The sequence below is a fragment of the Globicephala melas genome, chromosome 2 (genome assembly GCF_963455315.2).
Source record: "Globicephala melas chromosome 2, mGloMel1.2, whole genome shotgun sequence".
Classification (NCBI taxonomy): Eukaryota; Metazoa; Chordata; class Mammalia; order Artiodactyla; family Delphinidae; genus Globicephala; species Globicephala melas.
In genome coordinates, this window is record NC_083315.2 from 146,054,493 (window position 1) to 146,080,247 (window position 25,755).

General features: G+C 40.3%; 1 protein-coding gene across 3 annotated transcripts in view; it reads right to left on the reverse strand.

Moving 5' to 3' along the window:
• MED6 (mediator complex subunit 6) overlaps nucleotides 1-25,755 on the reverse strand; it is a 72,039-nt gene that overhangs the window by 17,435 nt on the left and 28,849 nt on the right. Inside the window, exon 9 of one of the 3 annotated variants that reach the window (XM_060294963.2) lies at nucleotides 21,251-21,912. The exons of the other annotated variants lie outside the window; for them this stretch is intronic. Coding sequence (XP_060150946.1) covers nucleotides 21,864-21,912 — 49 coding nt within the window. The 3' untranslated portion in view covers nucleotides 21,251-21,863. Of the gene's footprint in view, nucleotides 1-21,250; nucleotides 21,913-25,755 lie in introns of those variants that run through there. 3 annotated transcript variants of the gene reach the window in all.

Here is a 25,755-nt window from a genome sequence, read left to right on the forward strand (position 1 = left end):
TATCTAATAGGATAAAATTCAAGAAGAATTTGTATCTACTTAACAAATAGCTTTGAAATACATAAAGCGAACACTGACGAAACAAAAAGGAGAGGGCTTCCCTGGTGGCGCAGTGGTTGAGAGTCTGCCTGCCGATGCAGGGGACACGGGTTCGTGCCCCAGTCCGGGAAGATCCCACATGCCGCGGAGCGGCTGGGCCCATGAGCCATGGCCGCTGAGGCTGCGCGTCCGGAGCCTGTGCTCCGCAACAGGAGAGGCCACAACAGTGAGAGGCCCACTTACTGCAAAAAAAAAAAAAAAAAAAAAAGGAGAAAGAGAAAAATTCAAAATCTACTTGTACGTATTAGCACACTGTCAGCAATGGATAGAACAACCACCCCCCCCAAAAAATGAATAAGGAAGTAGAAGATTTAAGCAAAGATAATCAAGTTAATCTAACTGATACATATAAAACACCCATCAAAAAAAGTGAGATGACAAAGAAATATGTTAAAGATGAAGGAGCAAGGTAAGAACCTACAAGACCAAATAAATGAAGAGGAAATAGGCAACCTACCTGAAAAAGAATTCAGAGTAATGATAGTAAAGATGATCCAAAATCTCAGAAATAGAATGGAGGCGTGGATTGAGAAAATATAAGAAAAGTTTAACAAAGATCTAGAGGAACTAAAGAACAAACAAACAGAGGTAAATAACACAATAACTGACATGAAAAATACACCAGAAGGAATCAATAGCGGAATAACTAAGGTAGAAGAACAAATAGTGAGCTGGAAAATAGAATGCTAGAAATAACTGCCAAGGAGCAGAATAAAGAAAAAAGAATGAAAAGAATTGAAGACCGTCTCAGAGCCCTCTGGGACAACATTAAAGGCACCAATATTTGAATTATAGGGATCCCAGAAGAAGAAGAGAAAAAGAAAGGGTCTTAGAAAATATTCAAAGAGATTATAGTGAAAAACTTCCATAACATGGGAAAGGAAATAGCTACCCAAGTCCAGGTAGTGCAGAGAGTCCCATACAGGATAAACCCTAGGCGAAACACACCAAGACAAATATTAATCAAAATAATAAAAATTAAATTCAAAGAAAAAATATTAAACGCAGCAAGGGAAAAGCAAAAAATAACATAAAAGGGAATCCCCATAAGGTTATCAGCTGATTTTTCAGCAGAAACTCTGCAGGCCAGAAGGGAGTGGCAGGATATATTTAAAGTGATGAAAGAGAAAAACCTACAACCAAGATTACTACCCAGCAAGGATCTCATTCAGATTTGATGGAGAAATTAAAACTTTTACAGACAAGCAAAAGTTGAGAGAGTTCAGCACCACCAAACCAGCTTTACAACAAATGCTAAAGGAGCTTCTCTAGGCAAGAAGCACAAGAGAAGGAAAAGACCTACAATAACGAACCCAAAACAATTTAGAAAATGGAAATAGGAACATACATATCGATAATTACCTTAAATGTAAATGGATTCAGTGCTCCAAACAAAAGACACAGACTGGCTGAATGGAGACAAAAACAAGACCCGTATAAATGCTGTCTACAAGAGACCCATTTCAGACCTAGGGACACATACAGACTGAAAATGAGGGGATGGAAAAAGATATTCCATTCAAATGGAAATCAAAAGAAAGCTGGAGTAGCAATACTCATAACAGATAAAATAGACTTTAAAATAAAGACTGTTACAAGAGATACGGAAGGACACTACATAATGATCAAGGGATCAATCCAAGAAGATATAACAATTATAAATATTTATGCACCCAACATAGGCGCACCTCAATACAAAAAGCAAATGCTAACAAAAATAAAAAGGGAAATCAACAGTAACACAGTAATAGTGGGGGACTTAACACCCCACTTACACCAATGGACAGATCATCCAAACAGAAAATTAATAAGGAAACACAAGCTTTAAATGACACAATAGACCAGATAGATTAATTGATATTTACAGGACATTCCACCCCAAAGTGGCAGAATACACTTTCTTCTCAAGTGCACATGGAACATTCTCCAGGATAGATCACATCTTGGGTCACAAATCAAGTCTTGGAAAATTTAAGAAAATTGAAACCATATCAAGCATATTTTCCAACCACAACACTATGGGATTAGAAATCAATTACAGAAACAAAAAAACTGTAAAAAGCACAAACACATGGAGGCTAAACAGTGTGCTACTAAATAAGAGATCACTGAAGAAATCAAAGTAAAAAATACATAGAAACAAATGACAGTGAAAACACAATGACCCAAACATATGGGATGCAGCAAAAGCAGTTCTAAGAGGGAAGTTTATAGCAATTCAATCTCACCTCAAGAAACCGCTCAAAAAAATAATTTAACTTTATACCTAAAGGAACTAGAGAAAGAAGAACAAACAAAACCCAAAGTCAGTAGAAGGAAAGAAATCATGAAGGTCAGAGCAGAAAGAATTGAAATAGAAATGAAGAAAACAATAGCAAAGATCAATAAAACTAAAAGTTGGTTCTTTGAGAAGATAAACAAAATGGATAAACCTTTAGCCAGACTCACCAAGAAAAAAAACGGAGAGGACACAAATCAATAAAATTAGAAATGAAAAAGGAGAAATTACAATGACACCACAGAAGTACAAAGGATTAAAAGAGACTACTACAAGTAACTATATGCCAATAAAACGGACGACCTCAAAGAAATGGACAAATTCTTGGAAAGGTACAATTTCCCAAGACTGAACTAGGAAGAATTAGAAAATATAAATAGACCTATCACAAATAATGAAATGGAAACTGTAATTAAAAGTTTTCCAACAAACAAAAATCCAGGACCAGATCACTTCACAGGCGAATTCTATCAAACATTTAGAGAAGAGCTAACACCTATCTTTCTCAATCTCTTCCAAAAAATTGCAGAGGGAGGAACACTCCAAAATTCGTTCTACGAGGCCACCATCGCCCTGATACCAAAACCAGAAAAAGATATCACAAAAAAGAGAAAATTACAAACCAATATTACTGATGAACATAGATGCAAAAATCCTCAACAAAATGCCAGCAAACAGAATCCAACAACACATTAAAAGAATCAAACACCATGATCAAGTGGGGTTTATCCCAGGAATGCAAGGATTCTTCAATATATGCAAATCAATCCATGTGATACACCATATTAACAAATTAAGGAATAAAAACCATATGATCATCTCAATTGAAGCAGAAAAAGCTTTTGACAAAATTCAACACCCATTTATGACAAAAACTCTCCAAAAAACGGGCATAGAGGGAACCTACCTCAACATAATAGGCCATATACGACAAACCAACAGCAAACATTATTCTCAATGGTGAAAAACTGAAAGCATCTCCTCTAAGGTCAGGAACAAGACAAGGATGTCCACTCTCACCACTCTTATTCAACATAGTTTTGGAAATCCTAGCCATGGTAATCAGAGAAGAAAAAGAAAAAATAGGAATCAAAATTGGAAAAGAAGTAAAACTGTCGCTGTTTGCAGATGACGTGATACTCTACATAGAAAATCCTAAAGATGCCACCAGAAGACTACTAGACCTAATCAGTGAATTTGGTTAGGTTGCAGGATAGAAAATTAATGCACAGAAATCTCTTGCATTCCTATACATGAACAATGAAAGATCAGAAAGAGAAATTAAGGAAACAATCCCATTCACTACAGCAACAAAAGGAATAAAATACCTAGGAATAAATCTACCTAGGGAGGCAAAAAACTTTACTCAGAAAACTATAGGACACTGATGAAAGAAGTCAACGATGACACAAACAGATGGAGAGATATACCATGTTCTTGGATTGGAAGAATCAATACTGTGAAAATGACTATACTACCCAAAGCAAACTACAGATTCAATGCAATCCCTATCAAATTACCAAAGGCATTTTATACAGAACTAGAACAAAAAATTTTAAAATTTGTATGGAGACACAAAAGACCCCAAATAGCCAAAGCAATCTGGAGGAAAAAAAACGGAGCTGGAGGAATCAGACTCCCTGACTTCAGACTATACTACAAAGCTACAGTAATCAAGACAATATAGTACTGGCACAAAAACAGAAATATAGATCAATGGAACAGGATAGAAAGCCCAGTGTTAAACCCACACACCTATATCAACTAATCTATGACAAAGGAGGCAAGGATATACAATGGAGAAAAGAAAGTCTCTTCAATAAGTGGTGCTGGGAAAACTGGACAGCTACATGTAAAAGAATGAAATTAGAACACTCCCTAACACCATAAACAAAAATAAACTCAAAATGGATTAAAGACCTAAATGTAAGGCCGCACACTATAAAAACTCTTAGAGGAAAACACTCTTTGACATAAATCACAGTAAGATCTTTTTTGACCCACCTCCTAGAGTAATGGAAATAAAAACAAAATAAACAAATGGGACCTAATGAAACTTAAAAGCTTTTGCACAGCAAAGGATACTATAAACAAGACAAAAAGACAACCCTCAGAATGGGAGAGAATATTTGCAAACCAATCAACAAAGGATTAACCTCCAAAATATATAAACGGCTCGTGCAGCTCAATATTAAAAAAACAAACAACCCAATCAAAAAATGGGCAGAGGACCTAAATAGGCATTTCTCCAAAGAAGACATACAGATGGCCAAGAGGCACATGAAAAGCTGCTCAACATCACTAATTATTAGAGAAATGCAAATCAAAACTACAATGAGGTATCACCTCACATGGTTAGAATGGGCATCATCAGAAAATCTAAAAACAACAAATGCTGGAGAGGGTGTAGAGAAAAGGGAACCCTCCTACACTGTTGGTGGGAATGTAATTTGATACAGCCACTATGGAGAACAGTATGGAGGTTCCTTAAAAAACTAAAAATAGGGCTTCCCTGGTGGCGCAGTGGTTGAGAGTCTGCCTGCCGATGCAGGGGACACAGGTTTGTGCCCCGGTCCGGGAGGATTCCACATGCCACAGAGCGGCTGGGCCCGTGAGCCATGGCCACTGAGCCTGTGCGTCCGGAGCCTGTGCTCCGCAACGGGAGAGGCCACAACAGTGAGAGGCCTGTGTAACGCAAAAAACAAAAAAACAAAACAAAAATACTAAAAAATAGAATTACCATATGACCCAGCAATTCCACTACTGGGCATATACCCATAGAAGACCATAATTCAAAAAGACACATGCACCCCAATGTTCATTGCAGCACGAGTTACAATAGCCAGGACATGGAAGCAACCTAAATGCCCATAGACAGACAAATGGATAAAGAAGATGTAGTACATATATACAATGCAACATTACTCAGCCATAAAAAGGAACAAAATTGGGTCATTTGTAGAGACGTGAATGGACCTAGACTGTCATACAGAGTGAAGTAAGTCACAAAGAGAAAAACAAATATCGTATATTAACGCATATATGTGGAATCTAGAAAAACTGTACAGATGAACTAGTTCGCAAGGCAGAAATAGAAACACAGATGTAGAAAACAAATGCATGGACACCAAGCGGGGAAAGCCGGGGGAGGGTGTGACTTGGGAGATTGGGATTGACATATATACACTAATATGTATAAAATAGATAATTAATAAGAACCTGTTGTATAAAAATAAATAAATAAAAATGTTTAAAAAAGAAAGAAAAAAAAAAAAAAAAAACTTCTGATCTGTAAAGACCTTGTTAAGAAAGGAGAAGAGACACAGACTGGGTGAGAATATTTGCAAAACACATATCTGATAATGGATATTATGTAAATTACACAAAGAACGTCTAAAATTCAAAAATAAGAAAATAAACAACCCAATTTAACAATAGGCAAAAGACTTGAACAGACATCTCATCAAAGAAGATATACAGATGACAAGTAAGCGTATAAAAAGACGCTCCACGTCATATGTCACCACGAAACAGTGAATTAAAACAACAAGACGGGCTTCCCTGGTGGCGCAGTGGTTGGGAGTCCGCCTGCCGATGCAGGGGACACGGGTTCGTGCCCCGGTCCGGGAAGATCCCACGTGCCGCGGAGCGGCTGGGCCCGTGAGCCATGGCCGCTGAGCCTGCGCATCCGGAGCCTGTGCTCCGCAACGGGAGAGGCCACAACAGTGAGGCCCAAGTACCGCAAAAAAAAAAAAAAAAAAAAAAAATTAAAAAAAAATTAAAAAAAAAAAAAAACAACAAGATGCCACTACACACTTAATAGAATGGCCAAGATCCAAAACACTGACAACACAAAATGCTGGCAGGGAAGTAGAGCAAAAGGTACTCTAGTCCACTGCTAGTGGGAATGCAAAATGGTACAGCCACTTTGGAAGACAGTTTGGTAGTTATGTACAAAACTGAACATACTCTTACCACACAATCCAGCAATTGTGCTCCTTAGTGTTTGCCCAAATGAGGTGAAAACTTATGTCCATACCAAAGCCTTCACACAGATGTTTATAGCAACTTTAGTCATAACTGCCAAAAGTTGGAGGTGACCAAGGTGTCCTTCAGTAGGTGAGTGGATAAATAAACTGTGGTACATCGAAACAACAAAACACTATTCAGTGCTTAAATAAAAAAACTATCAAGATATGAAAAGACACAAGGGAACTTAAATGCATATTACTAAGTGAAGGAGCCAATCTGAAAGGCTGTATATTGTAAGACTTCAACAATATGACATTCTAGAAAAGGCAAAACTTTGGAGACAGTAAAGAACATCAGTGGCTGCACAGAGTTAGGGAGAGGGAGGGTGAACAGACAGAGCACAGAGGATTAATTACAGCAGTGAAACTATTCTGCATGATAAAATGGTGAATATATGTCATTATACATTTGTCCAAACTCAAAGAATGTATAACACCAAGAGTGATCCCTAGTGTAAACTACAGACTTTGGATAAAAATGACATAGCAATGTAGGTTCATCGATTATAACAAATGTACACTCAAGTGTGGGATGTCGATGGTAGGGAGGCTGCACTTGTGTGGAGCCAAGGGAGTGGGGTATGTGAGAACTCTGTACTTTCCACTCAATTTTGCTGTGAACCTAAAACTGCTGTTAAAAAAAAATATACAATCTATTGAAAATTTCAATGACTAAACAAGGGAAATTAAATACTATTTTAAATTAAAATAAAAACAAAAATCACAATATACAGAATGCCACTAGAGCAGTATTTAGAAGGAAATTTATAGTATTAAATGCCTATATTAAGAAATAATAGGGAGAAATAGACAGCAATACAATAATAGAAGGGGACTTCAATACCCCATTTTTATCAATGGCGAGATCATCCAGACACAAGATCAACAGGGAAACATTAGACTTAAACTACACGTGATATCTGATGGACTTAACATCAGATATAATACATATACAGAACATTTCTCCAAAAACAGCAGAATACACATTCCTGTCGAGAGCACAGGGAACATTCTCCAGTATAGATCACATGTTGAGCCAAAAACAAGTCTTAATAAATTTAAGAAAACTGAAATCATATCAAGCATCTTTTCCAACCACCATGGTATGAAACTAGAAATCAATTACAAAAAGAAAACTGGAAAATTCACAAATATGTGGAGATTAAACAACATGCTATAACAACCAATGGGTCAAAGCAGAAATCAAAAGAGAAATCAAAAAATATCTTGAGAAATGAAAATGGACATACAACATACCAAACTTTATGGGATGCAGCAAAAGCAGTTCTAAGAGGAAAGTTCATGGCAATAAATGCCTACATTAAGAAACAAGAAAAATCTCAAATAACAACCACCCTTTACACCTCAAAGAAATAGGAAAAGAAGAACAAACTAAGCCCGAAGTTCATAGAAGGAAGGAAACGACAAAGATCAGAGTAGAAATAAATGAAATAGAGACTAAACAGATAATAGAAAAGATGAATAAAACTAAGAGTTTATTTTTTGAAAAGATAAACAAAATAGAAGAAACCTTTAGCTAGATTCATAAAGAAGAGAAACAGCACCCAAATAAAACTAGAAGTGAAAGAGGAGATGTTACAACTGATACTACAGAAATACAAAGGATCATAATACAACAGTATGAACAATTATATGCCAACAAACTGGACAACCTAGAAAAAAATGGATAACTTCCTAGAAACATACAATCTACCACCTACTAAGACTGAATCATGAAGAAACAGAAAAAGTAGACAGATCAATTACTAGGAAGGAGATTGAATCAGTAATCAGGAACCTCTCAACAGAGGGCGGAGTCAAGATGGAGGACTAGGAGGATGCGAAATTCATGTCTCCACACAACTAGGGCACCTACCAGGCACCAGTGGGGGACCATGGACACGTAAGGGGATGGGAGGAATCCCCAGTGACCGGGTAGGACGTGAAGCATGGGGGGAGTGAAGCGGGAGGAGAAGTGGAGATGGGACGGGACTGACGCCCCTGAGGGGCGGCTGAGGGAGGGGAAGGGATCCCACGGTCGAAGGGGGAAACTGAGGGACGGTTGGGAGGACAGATCAAAAGGCAGCATGGTCAGGTTTCCCCTGCCCACATGGGTCCCTGGGAGACTGCTGAGACCCTGGACCTTATCCTCTGCCCACCAAGGGCCCCTCCAGCCACGTGGGTCCTGAGGGAGTGGGAGGGAGGGAAGGGGGAGCAAAAGTGAAGGCCAGACCTCTGGGACTGGCACCCCTGAGGGGTGGCTGGGGGAGGGGAGGAGTTCTTACACCCAGAGGTCCCACCCAAGGTTAGGAGTCCAGTGGGGATGAGGGATACTCTGGGGGAGATGGTGGGGTGGGACGTGGAGGAACAGAAGGGAATGTGGCCAGTGCTTTCCCCATCCACTTAGGCACCGGGGAGCCTGTTGGGCTGCTGGGCCTAATCCTCTGCCCTTGGAGCCTCCCTCCTGCTGTGCAGAGCCCAAGCCCCGCCCCTACACCCCCACCCAGGGCCCCACCTCTACACTCAGAGACCCCCTCTGACACCCCCTCTAATGAGCTGGGCCTAAACCCCACCCACATACACTGACCCAGGGCTTTATCTCCAAACTCCGAAACTCCGCACTCCAGAGGCCCTCCTTTGAAAGCACTGCCTCCCCTTCTGCACAGGTCCTAAGCAGAGGCCCTGTCCCAAGCTTGAACATCGCCCTGCCTAGGCCCCGCCCCCAAGGCCTTTTCTGACTGCATGGGTCCTGAGCCTTGGCCCCACCCCTCCCTAAACCCCACCCCTGCTTAAGTTCCACCCCTGTCTAAACTCTGCCCCCCATAGTCAAGGCTTTTTTTTTTTTTCTTTTTTCCTCTTTTAGATTGGGGTTCTGTTTTACCTTGTTGATTCACTGTTGTTGATTCATTTATATTTTTATTTTTTCTGATAAATATTTTATTTTTCTAATTTTATTTTATTCTTTATACTTTGTTACTGTTCTCTGCTTTTGGCTTGTTCCCCCCACCCACCCCACCCCACCCCCCTTTTTCTTTTTCGTTTATCTGTTGTGGTTTTATTTTACCTTGTTGCAGTTGTTTCAATTATATTTTTATTTTTCCTAATATATTTTTTATCTTTTGAATTTTATGTTGTTTTTTATTCTTTGATATTGTACTGCTCCTTTTTTTCCTTCTCTCTCTCTTTTTTTTTCCCGCACCATGCAGCTTGCGGGATATTGGTTCCCAGGCTGGAGGTTGGGCCCAAGCTCCTGTGATGGGAGCTCTGAGTCCAAACTGCTGAACTAACAGAGAACCCCAAAACCCAGGGAATATTAATCGGAGTGAGGCCTCCCAGAGGTCCTAATCTCAGCAGCAAGACCCAGCTCTACCCAATGGCCTGAAAACTCGTGCTGGATGCCTCAGGCCAAACAACCAGTAAGACAGGAATACAGCCCAACCCATCAAAAAAAAAAAAGAAAAAAAGAAACAACAAAAAAATATATTACAGATGAAGGAGCAAGGTAAAAACCTACAAGACCAAATAAATGAAGATGAAATAGGCAATCTACCTGAAAAAGAATTCAGAGTAATGATAGTAAAGATGATCCAAAATCTTGGAAACAGAATGGAGAAAATACAAGAAACATTTAAGAAGGATCTAGAAGAACTAAAGAGCAAACAAACAGTGATGAAAAACACAATAACTGAAATTTAAAATACTCTAGAAGGAATCAATAGGAGAATAACTGAGGCAGAAGAATGGATAAGTGAGCTGGTAGATAAAATGGTGGAAATAACTTCCAGGAAGCAGAATAAAGAAAAAAGAAGGAAAAGAACTGAGGACAGTCTCAGAGACCTCTGGGACAACATTAAACACATCAACGTTTGAATTATACGGGTCCCAGAAGAAGAAGAGAAAAAGAAATGGTCTTAGAAAATATTCAGAGATTATAGTCAAAAACTTCCCTAATAAACTCATCAAGAAAAAGAGGGAGAGGACTCAAATCAATAAAATTAGAAATGAAAAAGGAGAAGTTACAACAGACTCCGCAGAAATACAAAGCATCCTAAGAGACTACTACAAGCAACTCTATGCCAATAAAATGGACAACCTGGAAGAAACGGACAAATTCTTAGAAAGGTATAAACTTCCAAGACTGAACCAGGAAGAAATACAAAATATGAACAGACCAATCACAAGCACTGAAATTGAAACTGTGATTAAAAATCTTCCAACAGGGCTTCCCTGGTGGCGCAGTGGTTGAGAGTCCGCCTGCTGATGCAGGGGACACGGGTTCATGCACTGGTCCAGGAAGATCCCACATGTGCGGAGCGGCTAGGCCCGTGAGCCATGGCTGCTGAGCCTGCAAGTCCAGAGCCGGTGCTCCGCAACGGGAGAGGCCACAACAGTGAGAGGCCCGTGTACCACACACACACAAAAAAAACCTTACAACAAACAAAAGCCCAGAACCAGAGGGCTTCACAGGTGAATTCTATCAAATATTTAGAGAAGAACTAACACCTATTCCTTTTCAAACTCTTCCAAAATATAGCAGAGGGAGGAACACTCCCAAACTCATTCTATGAGGCCGTCATCACCCTGATACCAAAACCAGTCAAAGATGTCACAAAAAAAGAACACTACAGGCCAATATCACTGATGAACATAGATGCAAAAATCTTCAACAAAATACTAGCAAACAGAATCCAACAGCACATTAAAAGGATCATACCCCATGATCAAGTGGGGTTTATCCCAGGAATGCAAGGATTCTTCAATATATGCAAATCAATGTGATAAACCATATTAACAAATTGAAGGAGAAAAACCATATGATCATCTCAACAGATGCAGAAAAAGCTTTTGACAAAATTCAACACCCATTAATGATAAAAACTCTCCAGAAAGTAGGGATAGAGGGAACCTACCTCAACATAATAAAGATCATATATGACAAACCCACAGCCAACATCATTCTCAGTGTTTACAACCTGAAACCATTTCCTCTAAGATCAGGAAGAAGACAAGGTTGCCCACTCTCACCACTATAATTCAACATAGTTCTGGAAGTTTTGCCCACAGGAATCAGAGAAGAAAAAGAACTAAAAGGAATCCAAATTGGAAAAGAAGAAGTAAAACTGTCACTGTTTGCAGATGACATGATACTATACATAGAGAATCCTAAAGATGCTACCAGAAAACTACTAGAGCTAATCAATGAATTTTGTAGAGTAGCAGGATACAAAATTAATGCACAGAAATCTCTTGCATTCCTATACACTAATGATCAAAAATCTGAAAGAGAAATTACAGAAACACTCCCATTTACCATTGCAACAAAAAGAATAAAATACGTAGGAATAAACCTACATAAGGAGACAAAAGACCTGTATGCAGAAAACTATAAGACACTGATGAAATAAATTAAAGATGATACAAATAGATGGAGAGCTATACCATGTTCTTGGATTGGAAGAATTAACATTGTGAAAATGACTATACTACCCAAAGCAGTCTACAGATTCAGCGCAATCCCTATCAAACTACCAATGGCATTTTTCACAGAATTAGAACAAAATATTTCACAACTTGTATGGAAACACAAAAGACCCCGAATAGCCAAAGCAATCTTGAGAAAGAAAAATGTTACAGGTTCCCTGACTTCAGACTATACTACAAAGCTACAGTAATCAAGACAGTATGGTACTGGCATAAAAACAGAAATATAGATCAAAGGAACAGGATAGAAAGCCCAGAGATAACCAACACACGTATGGTCACCTTACCTTTGACAAAGGAGGAAAGAATATACCATGGAGAAAAGTGGTGCTGGGGAAACTGGACAGCTACATGTAAAAGAATGAAATTAGAACACTTCCTAACACCATACACAAAAATAAACTCAAAATGGATTAAAGACCTAAATATAAGGCCAGAAACTATAAAACTCTTAGAGGAAAACATAGGCAGAACACTGTATGACATAAGTCACAGCAAGATCCTTTTTGACCCACCTCTTAGAGAAATGAAATAAAAAAATAAATAAATAAATGGGACCTAATGAAAGTTAAAAGCTTTTGCACAGCAAAGGAAAACATAAACAAGATGAAAAGACAACCCTCAGGGGCTTCCCTGGTGGCGCAGTGCTTGAGAGTCCGCCTGCCAATGCAGGGGACACAGGTTTGTGCCCCAGTCTGGGAAGATCCCACATGCCACAGAGCAGCTGGGCCCGTGAGCCATGGCTGCTGAGCCTGCGCGTCCGGAGCCTGTGCTCCGCAACAGGAGAGGCCACAACAGTGAGAGGCCCGCGTACAGCAAAAAAAAAAAAAAAAAAAAAAGACAACCCTCAGAATGGGAGAAAATATTTGCAAACGAAACAACTAACAAGGGATTAACCTCCAAAATATACAAGCAGCTCATGCAGCTCAATATCAAAAAACAAACAACGCAATCCAAAAATGGGCAGAAGACTAAATAGACATTTCTCCAAAGAAGATATACAGATTGCCAACAAACACATGAAAGGATGCTCAACATCACTAATCATTAGAGAAATGCAAATCAAAACTACAATGAGATATCATCTCACACCGGTCAGGATGGCCAACATCAAAAAATCTACAAACAATAAATGCTGGAGAGGGTGTGGGGAAAAGGAAACCCTCTTGCACTGTTGGTGGGAATGTAAATTGACACAGCCACTATGGAGAACAGTATGGAGGTTCCTTAAAAAGCTAAAAGTAGAACTACCATATGACCCAGCTATCCCACTACTGGGCATATACTCTGAGAAAACCATAATTCAAAAACAGTCATTTACCACAATGTTCACTGCAGCACTATTTACAATAGCCAGGACATGGAAGCAACCTAAGTGTCCACTGACAGATGAATGGATAAAGAAGATGTGGCACATATATACAATGGAATATTATTCAGCCATAAAAAGAAATGAAATTGAGTTATTTATAGTGAGGTGGATGGACCTAGAGTCTGTCATACAGAATGAAATAAGTCAGAAAGAGAAAAACAAATACCATTTGCTAACACATATATAGGGAATCTTAAAAAAACAATGTTTCTGATGAACCTAGGGGCAGGACAGGAATAAAGACACAGATGTAAAGAATGGACTTCAGGACATGGGGAGGGGGAAGGGTAAGCTGGGATGAAGTGAGAGTAGCATTGACATATACACACTACCAAATGTAAAATAGATAGCTAGTGGGAAGCAGCTGCATAGCACAGGGAGATCAGCTCAGTGGTTTGTGACCACCTAGAAGGGTGGGATAGGGAGAGTGGGAGGGAGATGCAAGAGGGAGGGGATATGGGGACATATGTATGCATATAGCTGATTCAGTACGTTATACAGCAGAAACTAACACAACATTGTAAAACAATTATATGCCAATAAAGATGTTAAAAAAAAAAGAACCTCTCAACAAAGAAAAGTCAATGACCAGATATTTTCAACTGTGAATTTACCAAACGTATAAAGAAGAATTAATACCAATTGTTCTCAAAGTCTTCCAAAAATAGAAGAGGAAGGAACACTTCCAAACTCATTTTATAAGGTCCTCATTACCAATACCAAAAACAGACAAGGACACTATAAGAAAAGAAAACTACAAGCCATTATCTCTAATGAACATAGATGCAAAAATACTCAATAAAATATTAGCAAACCAAATTCAACAATATATTAAAAATGTCATACACCATGATCAAGTGGGATTTATTCCAGGATAAGTCAGACAGAGAGAGACAAATATTGCAGGACCTCGTGTATATGTAGAATCTAAAACCAAACCCACTGATACAGAGATCAGATTGGTATTTGCCAGAGGCAAGGGTGGGGGCGTTGGGTAAAATGGGTCAAAAGATACAAACTTCCAATTATAAGATAAAACAGTCCTGGGGATATAACATACAGCATGGATACTATAGTTAACAACACTGTATTGTATATTTGGAAGTTGCTAAGAGAGTAGATCTCAAAAGTTCTCATCACGGGCTTCCTTGGTGGTGCAGTGGTTGAGAGTCCGCCTGCCGATGCAGGGGACACGGGTTCATGCCCCAGTCCGGGAAGATCCCACATGCCGCAGAGCAGCTGGGCCCGTGAGCCATGGCCGCTGAGCCTGCGCGTCCGGAGCCTGTTCTCCGCAATGGGAGAGGCCACAACAGTGAGAGGCCCGCGTATCGCAAAAAAAAAAAAAAAAAAAAAATCATGGAAAAAAAATATATATATAAGGAAGAAGAGAGAACAATTCTATACAAACTCTCCAAGAAAACTGAAGAGGAGGAAATATGTCCCAACTATAGTCCTTTGCAGCCACCATTACCCTGATGTGGAAATCAGATTAAAACGTACATTAATACAAAAATTCGGATCAATGTTCCTCATGAACATAGATGGCGAAATCCTAAACAAAATGTTAGCAACTGAATTCAACAATATACAGGGCTTCCCTGGTGGCACAGTGGTTGAGAATCCTTCTGCCAAGGCAGGGGACACAGGTTCAAGCCCTGGTCCAGGAAGATCCCACATGCCACGGAGCGACTAAGCCCGTGCGCCACAGCTACTGAGCCTGCACTCCAGAGCCCGCGAGCCACAACTACTGAGCCCACGTGCCACTACTACTGAAGCCCACATGCCTACAGCCCGTGCTCTGCAACAAGAGAAGCCACGACAATGAGATGCCCGCGCACCGCGACGAAGAGTAGCCCCCGCTTGCCGCAACTAGAGAAAGCCCGCACGCAATGAAGACCCAACGCAGCCAATAAATAAATAAATTTATTTTAAAAAACAATATATAAAAAGGATAATACACCATGATCAAATAAAATTTATCCTATGGATATAGGGTTGGTCTGAAAATCAATCAATGTATGTTACCATATTAACAAAGTTAAAATGAATAATCACATTGAGAAAGGAAGACAAAGAGTACACAGCCATTTTGGAAAAGGAACAAGGGAACGGCCTGGAGCAAACAGGCCTAACAAGCCCAGTAAAACAAAGCACCTGAAGGCTTGGGTCTTTGAGACAACAACTAGAGACCCACAGAAGCAAAAGATTATCTCTGTCCCACTGAGGTATGTACAATTTCCAAAGGACAAAAGCGGAACTATAAATCCACCAGAGAGCAGAATCACTGAACTCCCAGCTCCCTAAAAGCTAGAGATACAGGCCTGACACACACTCCTAAGCTGTTGTTTCAGGAAGCAGACCCCCACCCGATGAAAACTGCTGACTGCAAGCACATGGACCCCAGACCAACAGAAACCAGAACGCTGATGACATTCAAAACTTCACTTTGATGCCAACCAAACTGAGAACTGCACAAGCTTATCAGGCACCCTGTAGCCCTCACACTGCCTTTAAAACCCTTTCCCTGAACATCCTTGGGGAGTGGGCACTCTTTCACCATCTCCCTTGTGCACAAGCTATCCTTTCAATAAAAAGTATTGCTTGCCTAAGAATCTTTTGGGAGTGATATTCATTTCTGTACTACTGCTGTCCAAGAATCCGGAGAAAGCCCAGTAACAATCTGATCACATCAATAGATCAGAAAAATCATTTGACAAAATCCAACATCCATTCCTAATAATAACTCCCAGAAAACTGTCAATAGAAGGGAACTTTTCAACATGATAAAGGGCATCTATGGAAGAATCTACAGCTAATGGTAGATTTTAATGGTAAGACATTGAATACCTTCCCCCTAAAATCAGAAACAAGACAAGAGGTTCTGGCCAGTGCAATCAGGCAAGAAAGAGAAATAAAAGGATTCAAGATTAGAAAGGAAGATTTAAAACTGTCTTTATTTATAGATGACATTTATAGATGTCTATGTAGAAATCCGAGGGAATCTATAAAAAAAGGTACTAGAACTAGTGAGTTTAACAAGCTCAAAGGACGCAAGATGAATATGCAGCAGTCAATTCTATTTTTATATACTAGCAATGAACTGGAAATTAAAATTTTTAAAGAATACTATTACACAGCCAAAAAAAAAAATTAAGTACTTAGCAATAATTCTGACAAAAGCTGTGAAAAACCTGTAACTTAAAACTATAAACATCAGTGAGAGAAATTAACACCAACCTAAATAAGTGGTGAGATCTTATTCACTGATCTGAATAATTAACATCATTAAGATGTCAATTTTCCCCAGAATGACCAATCAGAAGGTTTTACTTGTAGAATTTGACAAACTGATTCTAAAATTCAAACAGAAATGCAAAAGATCTAGAATAGCCTATCCACTTTGAAAAAGAAGAAAAAGTTGGAGGACTACCATTTTCTGATTTCAAGACATATGAAGTTAGTCTCAAAACAGTGGGTTATTTGTGTAACAATAGATCAATAGAACAGAATAGAAAGACTAGAAATACACCCACACAAATTTGGCAACAGATTTTTGACAAGTGTACAAAGGTAAATCACTGGAGAAAGGATAGTCTTTTTAAATACAGTGCTGGACAACTGAATGGAAAACAAAAGAACTTACTTTCATACCTTGAACCACATACAAAAATCAGTCCAAAATAGACCACAGTCCAACATGTAAAACTGAAAACTATAAAACTTCTAAAAGTAAACAGAGGAGAAATGTTTTTTTCTTTTTAGGAGAAATCTTTTAAACCTAGGGCCTAGGGTTAAGCAAAGATTTCTTAGATATGGCAGAGAATGTAAAATCCATAAAAGAACAAATTGATAAGTTGAACTTCATCAAAACTACAAACTTCTCTTTAAAATATTTTATTAAGAGAATGAAGAGACAAGCCACAGATTGGGATAAAATATTTTCAAAACATATATTTGCTAAAGGACTATTCAAGATATATAAAAAGCTCAGTAAGAAAAGAAACAACTCCTCAAGAAACAGGCAAAAGATGTGAACATATACTTTATCCACTCCCAAGTTTTTACCCAAGAGAAAAGAAAGATCAGGTTCATACAAAGATTTATACATGAAGGCTCATAGCAGCTTCATTTGTAATAGTCTCAAACTAGAAACAAGCCAAATGTTCATCAACAGGAAAACAGATAAGCAAATAATGGTGAAGGTTTCAGGGGTGTACACATATGTCAAAATTTAGCTTGTTACACAATTTAAATAGGTGCAGTTTATTACAGATTAAATAAACTGCAATAAAGCTGCTTTATTAAAATAAAAATTTTAAGGGGTGAAAAAATGATACTATATTAAAGTATTGGCAGTCCCTAACTCTCTCTCTCTCTCTCTCTCTCTCTCACAAGCACACACACACACACACTTCACTATCTACTTCAGGTGTTTAGCAAAAATGCAGCAACACCCTCTTAGTCTTCCTCACGGAAGCTCACTTACGTTATATCGCTCTTACAACCAACCAGCTGCTGGCTTTAGCAAACTTTTATCAGCCCACAGTGGAAACAAGTTAATGAAAATTTAGTTTTGCCTTTTTGTTCAGGACCGACACCAAGAAGTGAACCAGGCTTGGGCTCTCAACTTCCATAGCCTCTGGTTCCAGAGTGCTAAGATTCCCTAAATTTCTCTCTTCTGAATTGAATTCCCATCACCCCAGTGCGCCCTTTTGCTGCTGTCTTTCCTCTACTGTACACCCTCTCACTCCTCCCCTCCAAACCGAGTGATTGCCTGCTCAGTTCCCTCTTGTTCTCACTCTGCTTTTCCCCTTAAGTCTCTCTGTGGCCACCTTCCAGACCCTGGAACCTTGGCGCCAGTTCCTTATAACGGACAAACACTGAGGAACCGCCCTTTTTCTTTGGGGCGGGGCGGGGCGGCGGCCGCCGAACCCAGGAGGCTGGGTTACCGCCTTGGAAGAGGATTTGCCTCGGAAGCAAGAGTTTCAGACTCAAGTCTCCAACACCCACCTTCCTAGCACAGCTGACAGCTGCCCCCAAGCTCTCCGAAAGGCCGCATCCTGGAAAGCGAAAGCGGTGTGGGCCGGGTGCCTGCCGCTGGGCGCCCTCCTGCGGCTCAGGCTCCAGGTACTCCTGGCCCCCGCGCGGGCTCCTCGCAAACTCAGCCCAACGGGCACTTGGTCTCCCACGCAGTGCTTCCCCGGAAGGCCTCCAACGCCCCCAGAGCACGTGGAGCCTTCGATGTGTCCCGCGGGCTGGCCGACAGCTGGCACCCACGTCATTCGTCTACAGCCTAAGAAGCTCTTGGTTTCCAGACACCTACCTACATGGAGCAGGGCGGCTTCCATGAGAATCAGCCCTTCATCCAGAATACCTGCTACTCTCATGGTTATGTGGAAGGGCTCCCAATTCCCTGGTTGTCCAGCATTTGGGGGCCTTTCGAGGGATGCCACTGATAAATGATCTCACTTATGAAACAGAGCCCTTAAGGACTCTACCACATTTGAACACCAGCTGCATAAGACAGTAACAAGGTTCAATTCCCATGCAATGCAGCTTAGAAGAGGAAATAAATATGTCAGAAGCTGGAGTTCAAGGCAGAGAATTCAAAACTGCCACAATGCCACAAAATAGCTACTCCCATGGCTGGTGGACCCACTGGCCCTTTGTGGAGTGTGCTTGTGGTGGTGGACAATTACAGTTTCAATTATTCAAATAACAATGTCTCAAAGGCAACAGAAGTTATATTAAATGTGATCAATGTAACAGATTCCATCTACCTATGGCTAGGCCTTCATGTTTCTTTAATTGGGATTGAGATTTGGAACCAGGGGAATCTTATAAATGTTGAACAACACATGAGTCAACTTCTTGACAGCTTCAGTGAATGGAAAAGTATTCATCTTTATCCCCGTCTGCCACCTGATTTGGGGGATCTGTTTGTGTGCAAGGATTTTCCTAATATATTTAAGTTGGCCTGAATCTCAGGAATGTGCTACTGTCATTTTGGGCTAGCAGTTTATAAATTCCTCAAAGATAAATCGATTGCTTTCATTTTGCAGTGGTCATTACTCACCAACTGGGTCATAATCTTGGTATGTCTCATACAGAGGAATTCTGTTCATGTAGGAAAAAACATTGCATCATGAATGCCTATAATACAAATACCAGTGCTTTTAGCAACTGCAGTTATGGAAGTTATTTTAACCTCATTAACCACAAAGGAGTCTGTCTGATGAATACACCAGCTTCTCAAAACATTATCCCATTGGAACAATGTGGCAACAAGGTAGTGGAAGGTGAAGAAGATTGCTGTGGGCTCAGAATGTCAGTGCAGAAGGGATCTGAAACCTTGGGCAGACTGTGCTTTTGGACCTTGCTATGTAAAATGTAAGTTTGCTTCTCTTGGAATGCTCTGTAGAGCACATGTCAGTGAATGTGACCTTCCTGAGTGGTACAATGGAAGTTCAAGGTGATGCCCAGACAATTTCTATGTGCAGGATGGGATGCCTTGTGGTGACAGCACCTACTGTTATCACAAAATGTACAACAGCCACAATAAACAATGTCAATATATTTTTGACCAAAAAGCAAGGAGTGTCCCCCAAGCTGCTACAAAACAATTAATGTGCAAGGAGATTGTTGTGGCCAATATGGCGTGGAAATTCAACATACAAAAGATGTCTTCCTTCAAATATTTGGTGTGAAGGAGTGCAGTGTGAATATATAGAAACAATTCCCAATCTAAAATAACACAACGCCATAATTCAGATAACACTGTTAACGGTACCAAGTGTTGGGAAACCAGCTACCACTTTGGGAGGGATACAGTTGATATTGGAGAAGTAAAAGATGGCACCTTGCATGCTCTAGGCAAGATATGTACGAGAAGGAGCTGTGTCAATTATTCAACCCTCAACTCTGCAAATTATAGAAATGTCATAAGAGAGGAGTATACAACGATGAAAAACACTGCCACTGTAGATACAAGTGTGCTCCTCCCTACTGTGACTTTACAGCCTATGGAGAAAGCTCAGACAGTGGTCCTGCTCCAAGGGGCAGTGTCATTCCCTCACTATTAACAATTCTTTACACAGTAATTCTAGTCCAACTCATTTTCCTTGCCTCAGTATCATTATGTTTTTATCAGAGTACTACTCTGTTTTTAAGAGTCCCTACTCAAGAAGAGTAAAAGAACTTAAAACAGGAAATAGAGTATTGCAAAATATTCACTGATTTAAAGAAAATGTCTTTGGAAAGAGAAGACATTGCATGATCATTGTCCAATGACCCACAGTTCATTAATTTAGAAAGTCTGATTAAAGGCAGATATTCTTGGTTCTCTGTATTTAATCAAAAGATAAGCAGGCGCCTAACTTCCAAAATTAAATGTCTTTTACTTTTCCTTAGTATTTAGTTCTTTCTATTTAAGGCAGGGTTGCTCTCAGCAGGAAACCCTGGAAATATGTTCCAGTGTTTTCATTATACTAGCTCTGTGGCTACACCCTTTAACCAGGTATAAGGGAATAAGTGTGTGGCATAATAACTAAGACAAAGCATTAAAAGGTATAGGCTCCTTTGTAATATCTGAAGTAGAAATGGTAGAGGAAAGAATAAGGCTAATAAACAAAGAGCCAGAAATGAGATGAGAATTACAAAAAGATATTAAAAGGCAAAACTCATGGAGTCAAAGGAAACCACAGGAAAATATGCTTTCTGTTTCTATGGTTTTCCTAAAAGCAGGTAATGGTCTGAAAAGATCTCCAGTGAATTAGTTTCGGAAAGGAATCTGGCGAGAGAGAGAGAGAGAGAGAGAGAGAGAGAGAGAGAGAGAGAGAGAGAGTGTGTGTGTGTGTGTGTGTGTGTGTGTGTGTAGTGCCAAGTACACTGTACAGAGCTGTGGAGACTCTCCTGCCCTCTAGAGTTGCTCCATGTCTAGCTGGGATGAACAGATGTGAGAATTTACAGAATTACAGTAGAGGAGGATAAGTGCTCTAAGATGGTGTACACAGGGTTCTTGGAAGCATAAGTTACTGGAGGGGAGAAGAGGCAATCAGAAAGGTTTCCTAAAAGAGGTGACAGCTAAACTGAGTCACCTCAGAAGGAAAAGTGATAATGAAAGTAGCCAACCCTTACTGAATGCTTATCAAGTATCAGGTTCTAATGTAAAATAATATTAATTAATTTAACTTTCAAAAAACAATCCTCACATGTAGGTATTGCTGTTATCCCCATTTTATAGTTGGAGAAACTGGGCACAGAAGGATTGGATAACATACTCAAGGACACGGATGGCAAAAAATGAAGTAGTATTTGAACCTAGGCTGTATTCTTCATCATTAAACTAAGAGTTAAAATTATGCATAGCAGAGAAGACAGTGCACAGACTTTAAAGTTGGAGAATCCGAGTTCTGCCACTTATTAGCAATAGTACTTCCACATTTCAATCTCTGCAAATTTTTAGTTCCTTGATTGTAACACCACTATCAGTTGCCTACAGGATTGATGTGAACATTAAAGATAGCGCACGTAAAACATCTGTCGCATAGTAACGATGGTGGTGTTGCCTTCCACACTCTCTGCTGTTCCTCATAGGCAAAAGTCAAGGGCAAGCATGGCACAGGGAGATCAGCTCGGTGATTTGTGTCCACCTAGAGGGGTGGGATAGGAAGGGTGGGAGGGAGATGCAAGAGGGAGGAGATATGGGGATATATGTATATGTATAACTGATATACTTTGTTATAAAGCAGAAACTAACACACCATTGTAAAGCAATTATACTCCAATAAAGATGTTAAAAAAAAAAAATTCAAGGGCAAGAACTCAGCATTTTGCTTTGCTGTTACTCAAGTTCCAAAGTATGAATCAGGCCAAGAGTGTTAGGGTGGAGTTTTCTAAGTCATCCTAAAATGTGCTAGTCATAGCATACATGGACCTGGGTGTTCATTCATTCATCCTTTCATTCAGCAAACATTTACTGCTGTTGGGCACGGTGAGAAATGCTGGGGATGTAGCAACAATCAACTCTGATATTGCTTATGGAAGTTAAAGTCTAATACAGGAGGCAGACATTAAACAAATAAGGACAATTGTGTTGAGAACTCCCAAAAGAGAATGTTAGGGCCTGTGAAAATGTATAAACTAGTGTGAGTCAGAAAAGGCTTCCCTGAGGAAGAGACACTTGATCTGAGACGTGAAAATGAAGTAAAAATAAGCAAGCTGGGAGGTAAAATGTAAAAATTTCACGAAAAAGGAACAACATCTTCAAAAACTTATCATTGGCATTTGACAAAGTTAACCACTCCCTCCTCCTTGAACTGCTTTCTTCATTTGGTTTTCAGGGGCTCACTTCTGGCTGCTGCTACTCATATTCACTGCTATTCTTTCATATCTCCACAACCCTGAATGATGGAGTGTTTTAGTGCTTAGTCCTCGGGTATTTTCCCCTCTCTCTGCACTCATCCTACTGGTGATCTCATTCCACCTCATGGTATTAAAGACCATATACATGCAGATGACTCCAAAATGTGACCTCCAGCCTGAGACTTCTTTAATATCCAGATACATGCTTCCAGCTGCCTACTTGTCATCACCACTTGAATGTCTAATTAACACCTCAAAATAAGTATGTCCAAACTGAATTCTTTATCTCCCCCCTCCCATCCGCATCCCTAAATCTGCTTGTCTCAGTCTTCCCCATCCCAGTTAATGACAAATCTATCTTTTGAGATGCTCAGAACAAAAGTCTTACAGTCATCCTTGATTCTTCTTTTTGTTACTTCATATCTAATCTGTAAGCAAATCCTATTGTTGCAACCTTCAGAATATACACAGAATCTGATTACTTTTCACCACCTCCACTATTACCACATGGTCAAAGCTACCATCATCTTTCACCTTGATTACTGCCATAGCCTCCTAATTTGTCTTCTGCTTCCATTCTGATCTGCAACACTCAATTCCCACACAGGAGACAGAGTGAATTCTTCTACAAGTAATGATGCGTCATATCATCATTACTTTGCTCAGAATCCTCCAAAGATTTCCCATCTCATTCACAATAACGGTCTACAGAATATTCTATAAAGTCCTACCCAATACAACTCCTGCCACCACTACCCATCCCTTCCACCTTCTCTCTCTGATTCATCTCCTACCTATTCTGTACTTTGTTCACTCCTTTTCAGCTGTTCTCCTTGCTGATCCACTAACACACCAAAGCATGACCCCACCTCAGGATCTTTTTAATCCTTGTTACTTCCTTGACCTGAGTGGATGGAAGGAAGGAGAAAGGGAGACAAAGTAAAGGGAGCACACAAAATCTCACATACTCCTGGATGCAGAACAGAAGCAGTTATTTGAAAGGAGCCTGGGTCAGACCTATCTGATGATCTTGGAGAGTCTCTGGAGAGGCAGGAGGCAACTGGAGCTCACCCTGGGGACACAGACACTGGTGGCAGCCATTTTAGGGAGGTTGTCTACCACATGGACACTGGTGCTGGCAAGCGTCATTTTGGAATCCTCCCTCTAGCTTATCAGCCTCAGGACCCAGCCTTGCCCCCACCCAACAGCCTGTAGGCACCAGTACTGGGATGCCACAGGTCAAGCAACTAACTAGGCAGGGACACAGCCCCACCCACCAGCAGGCGGGTTGCCTTAAGAACCCCTGAGCCCACAGCTGCCTCTGGACACGGCCCTGCCCAACACAGAGCCCAGGACCCAGCCCCACACACCAGTGCACAGGCACTAGACCTGATACCTCCAAGGTCCTGTGGCCAGAGGAACTGGGGCCAAGCTCTTCCCACCAGTGGGCAGGCACCAGCTGCAGGACAACTGCAGCCTGCAGACCCAGCCCACCCACAAGCAGGCCAACACAAGCTTTAAGACACCTCAGACACTGCAGCCAGCTGTGTCAGGAACTGGCCCCACCCACCAGCAGCCAGCAGCCTCTGCACAGGCAGGGCCTGGCAACCAAAGATACTGGAGGCCAACCAAGCCTACCAGACCACCCACAGTAGTCAGCCCACCACAACAGAACGACCCACTCAGCCCACATAGGGGGGACCCCTAGAGCATACAGCTCTGATGACGAGAGGGGACTGCACTGCTGGGACACACAGGATGTCTCCTACAAAAGGTCCCTTCTCTAAGGTTGGGAAACATAACCAATGTACCAGTAACAGAAATGAAAAAGCAAGCTAGGCAAAAATGAGGCAACAGAGGAACATATTCCAAATGAAGGAACAAGATAAAACCCCAGAAGAAGAAATAAGTGAAGTGGAGACAGGCACTCTACCTAAGAAAGAGTTCAGGGTAATGATTATAAAGATGACCAAAGAACTCGGAAGAAGAATGGATGCAGAGCAAGAAGTCAGAAGTCTTTAACAAAGACTAGGAAAGTATAAAGAGCAACCAAACAGAGATGAAGAACACAATAACTGAAATGAAAAATACACTAAAAGGAATCAACAGTATAGTAAATGATACAGAGGGACAGGTCAGCAAGCTGGAAGACAGAATAGTGGAAATCACTGAAGCTGAGCAGAGAAAAGAAAAAAGAATGAAAAGAAATGAGAACAGTTTAAGAGTCTCTGGGACAACATCAAACATACTAACATTCACAATCTAGGGATTCCAGAAGGAGAAGAGAGAAAGTGGCAGAGAACATACTTGAAAACATAACAGATAAAAACTTCCCTAAGATGGGAAAGGAAACAGACATACAAGTAATACAAGTACAGGAAGCACAGAGTCCCAAACAGGATCAACCCAAAGAGAAACACACCAAGACACATTATAAGTAAAATGGCAAAAATTAAAGGTAAAGAGAGAATATTAAAAGCAACAAGGGAAAAGCAACAAGTTACATACAAGGGAATTCCCATAAGGCCATAAAGCTGACTTTACAGCAGAAAACTTTGCAGACAGGGAGAGGCACAATATAGTTACAGTGATGAAAAAGGAAAAACCTACAACCAAGAATGCTGCACCCAGCAAGGCTCTAACTCAGATTTGATTGAGAGATCATAAGTTTTACAGACAAGCAAAAGCTGAAAGAGCTCAGCACCACCAAACCAGGTTTACAAGAAAAGTAAAAGGGACTTCTCTAAGCAAGAAAAAAAAAGGCCACAACTAGAAACACGAAAATTGCAAAAGGAAAAAGGTCATCGGCAAAGGCAAAAGTACAGTAAAGGTAACAAAATCAACCACATGCAAAGTGTGTAGGAAGGTTAAAAGACAAAAGCAGTAAAATCATCTATATCTACAGTAAACAGTTAAGGGATATCAAAACAACTAGATACAAAATATGTCAAAAACAGTAATCATGACAGGAGGAAAGTACAAATGCAGGGCTATTAAAATGTTTGAAATCAAGAGATTAGCAACTTAAAACAGCATAGATAGATAGACAGATAGCTACATATAAAGCTCATGGTAAACTCAAACCAAAAATCTGTAAGAGATACATACACACAGAGAAAGGAATCCAAACA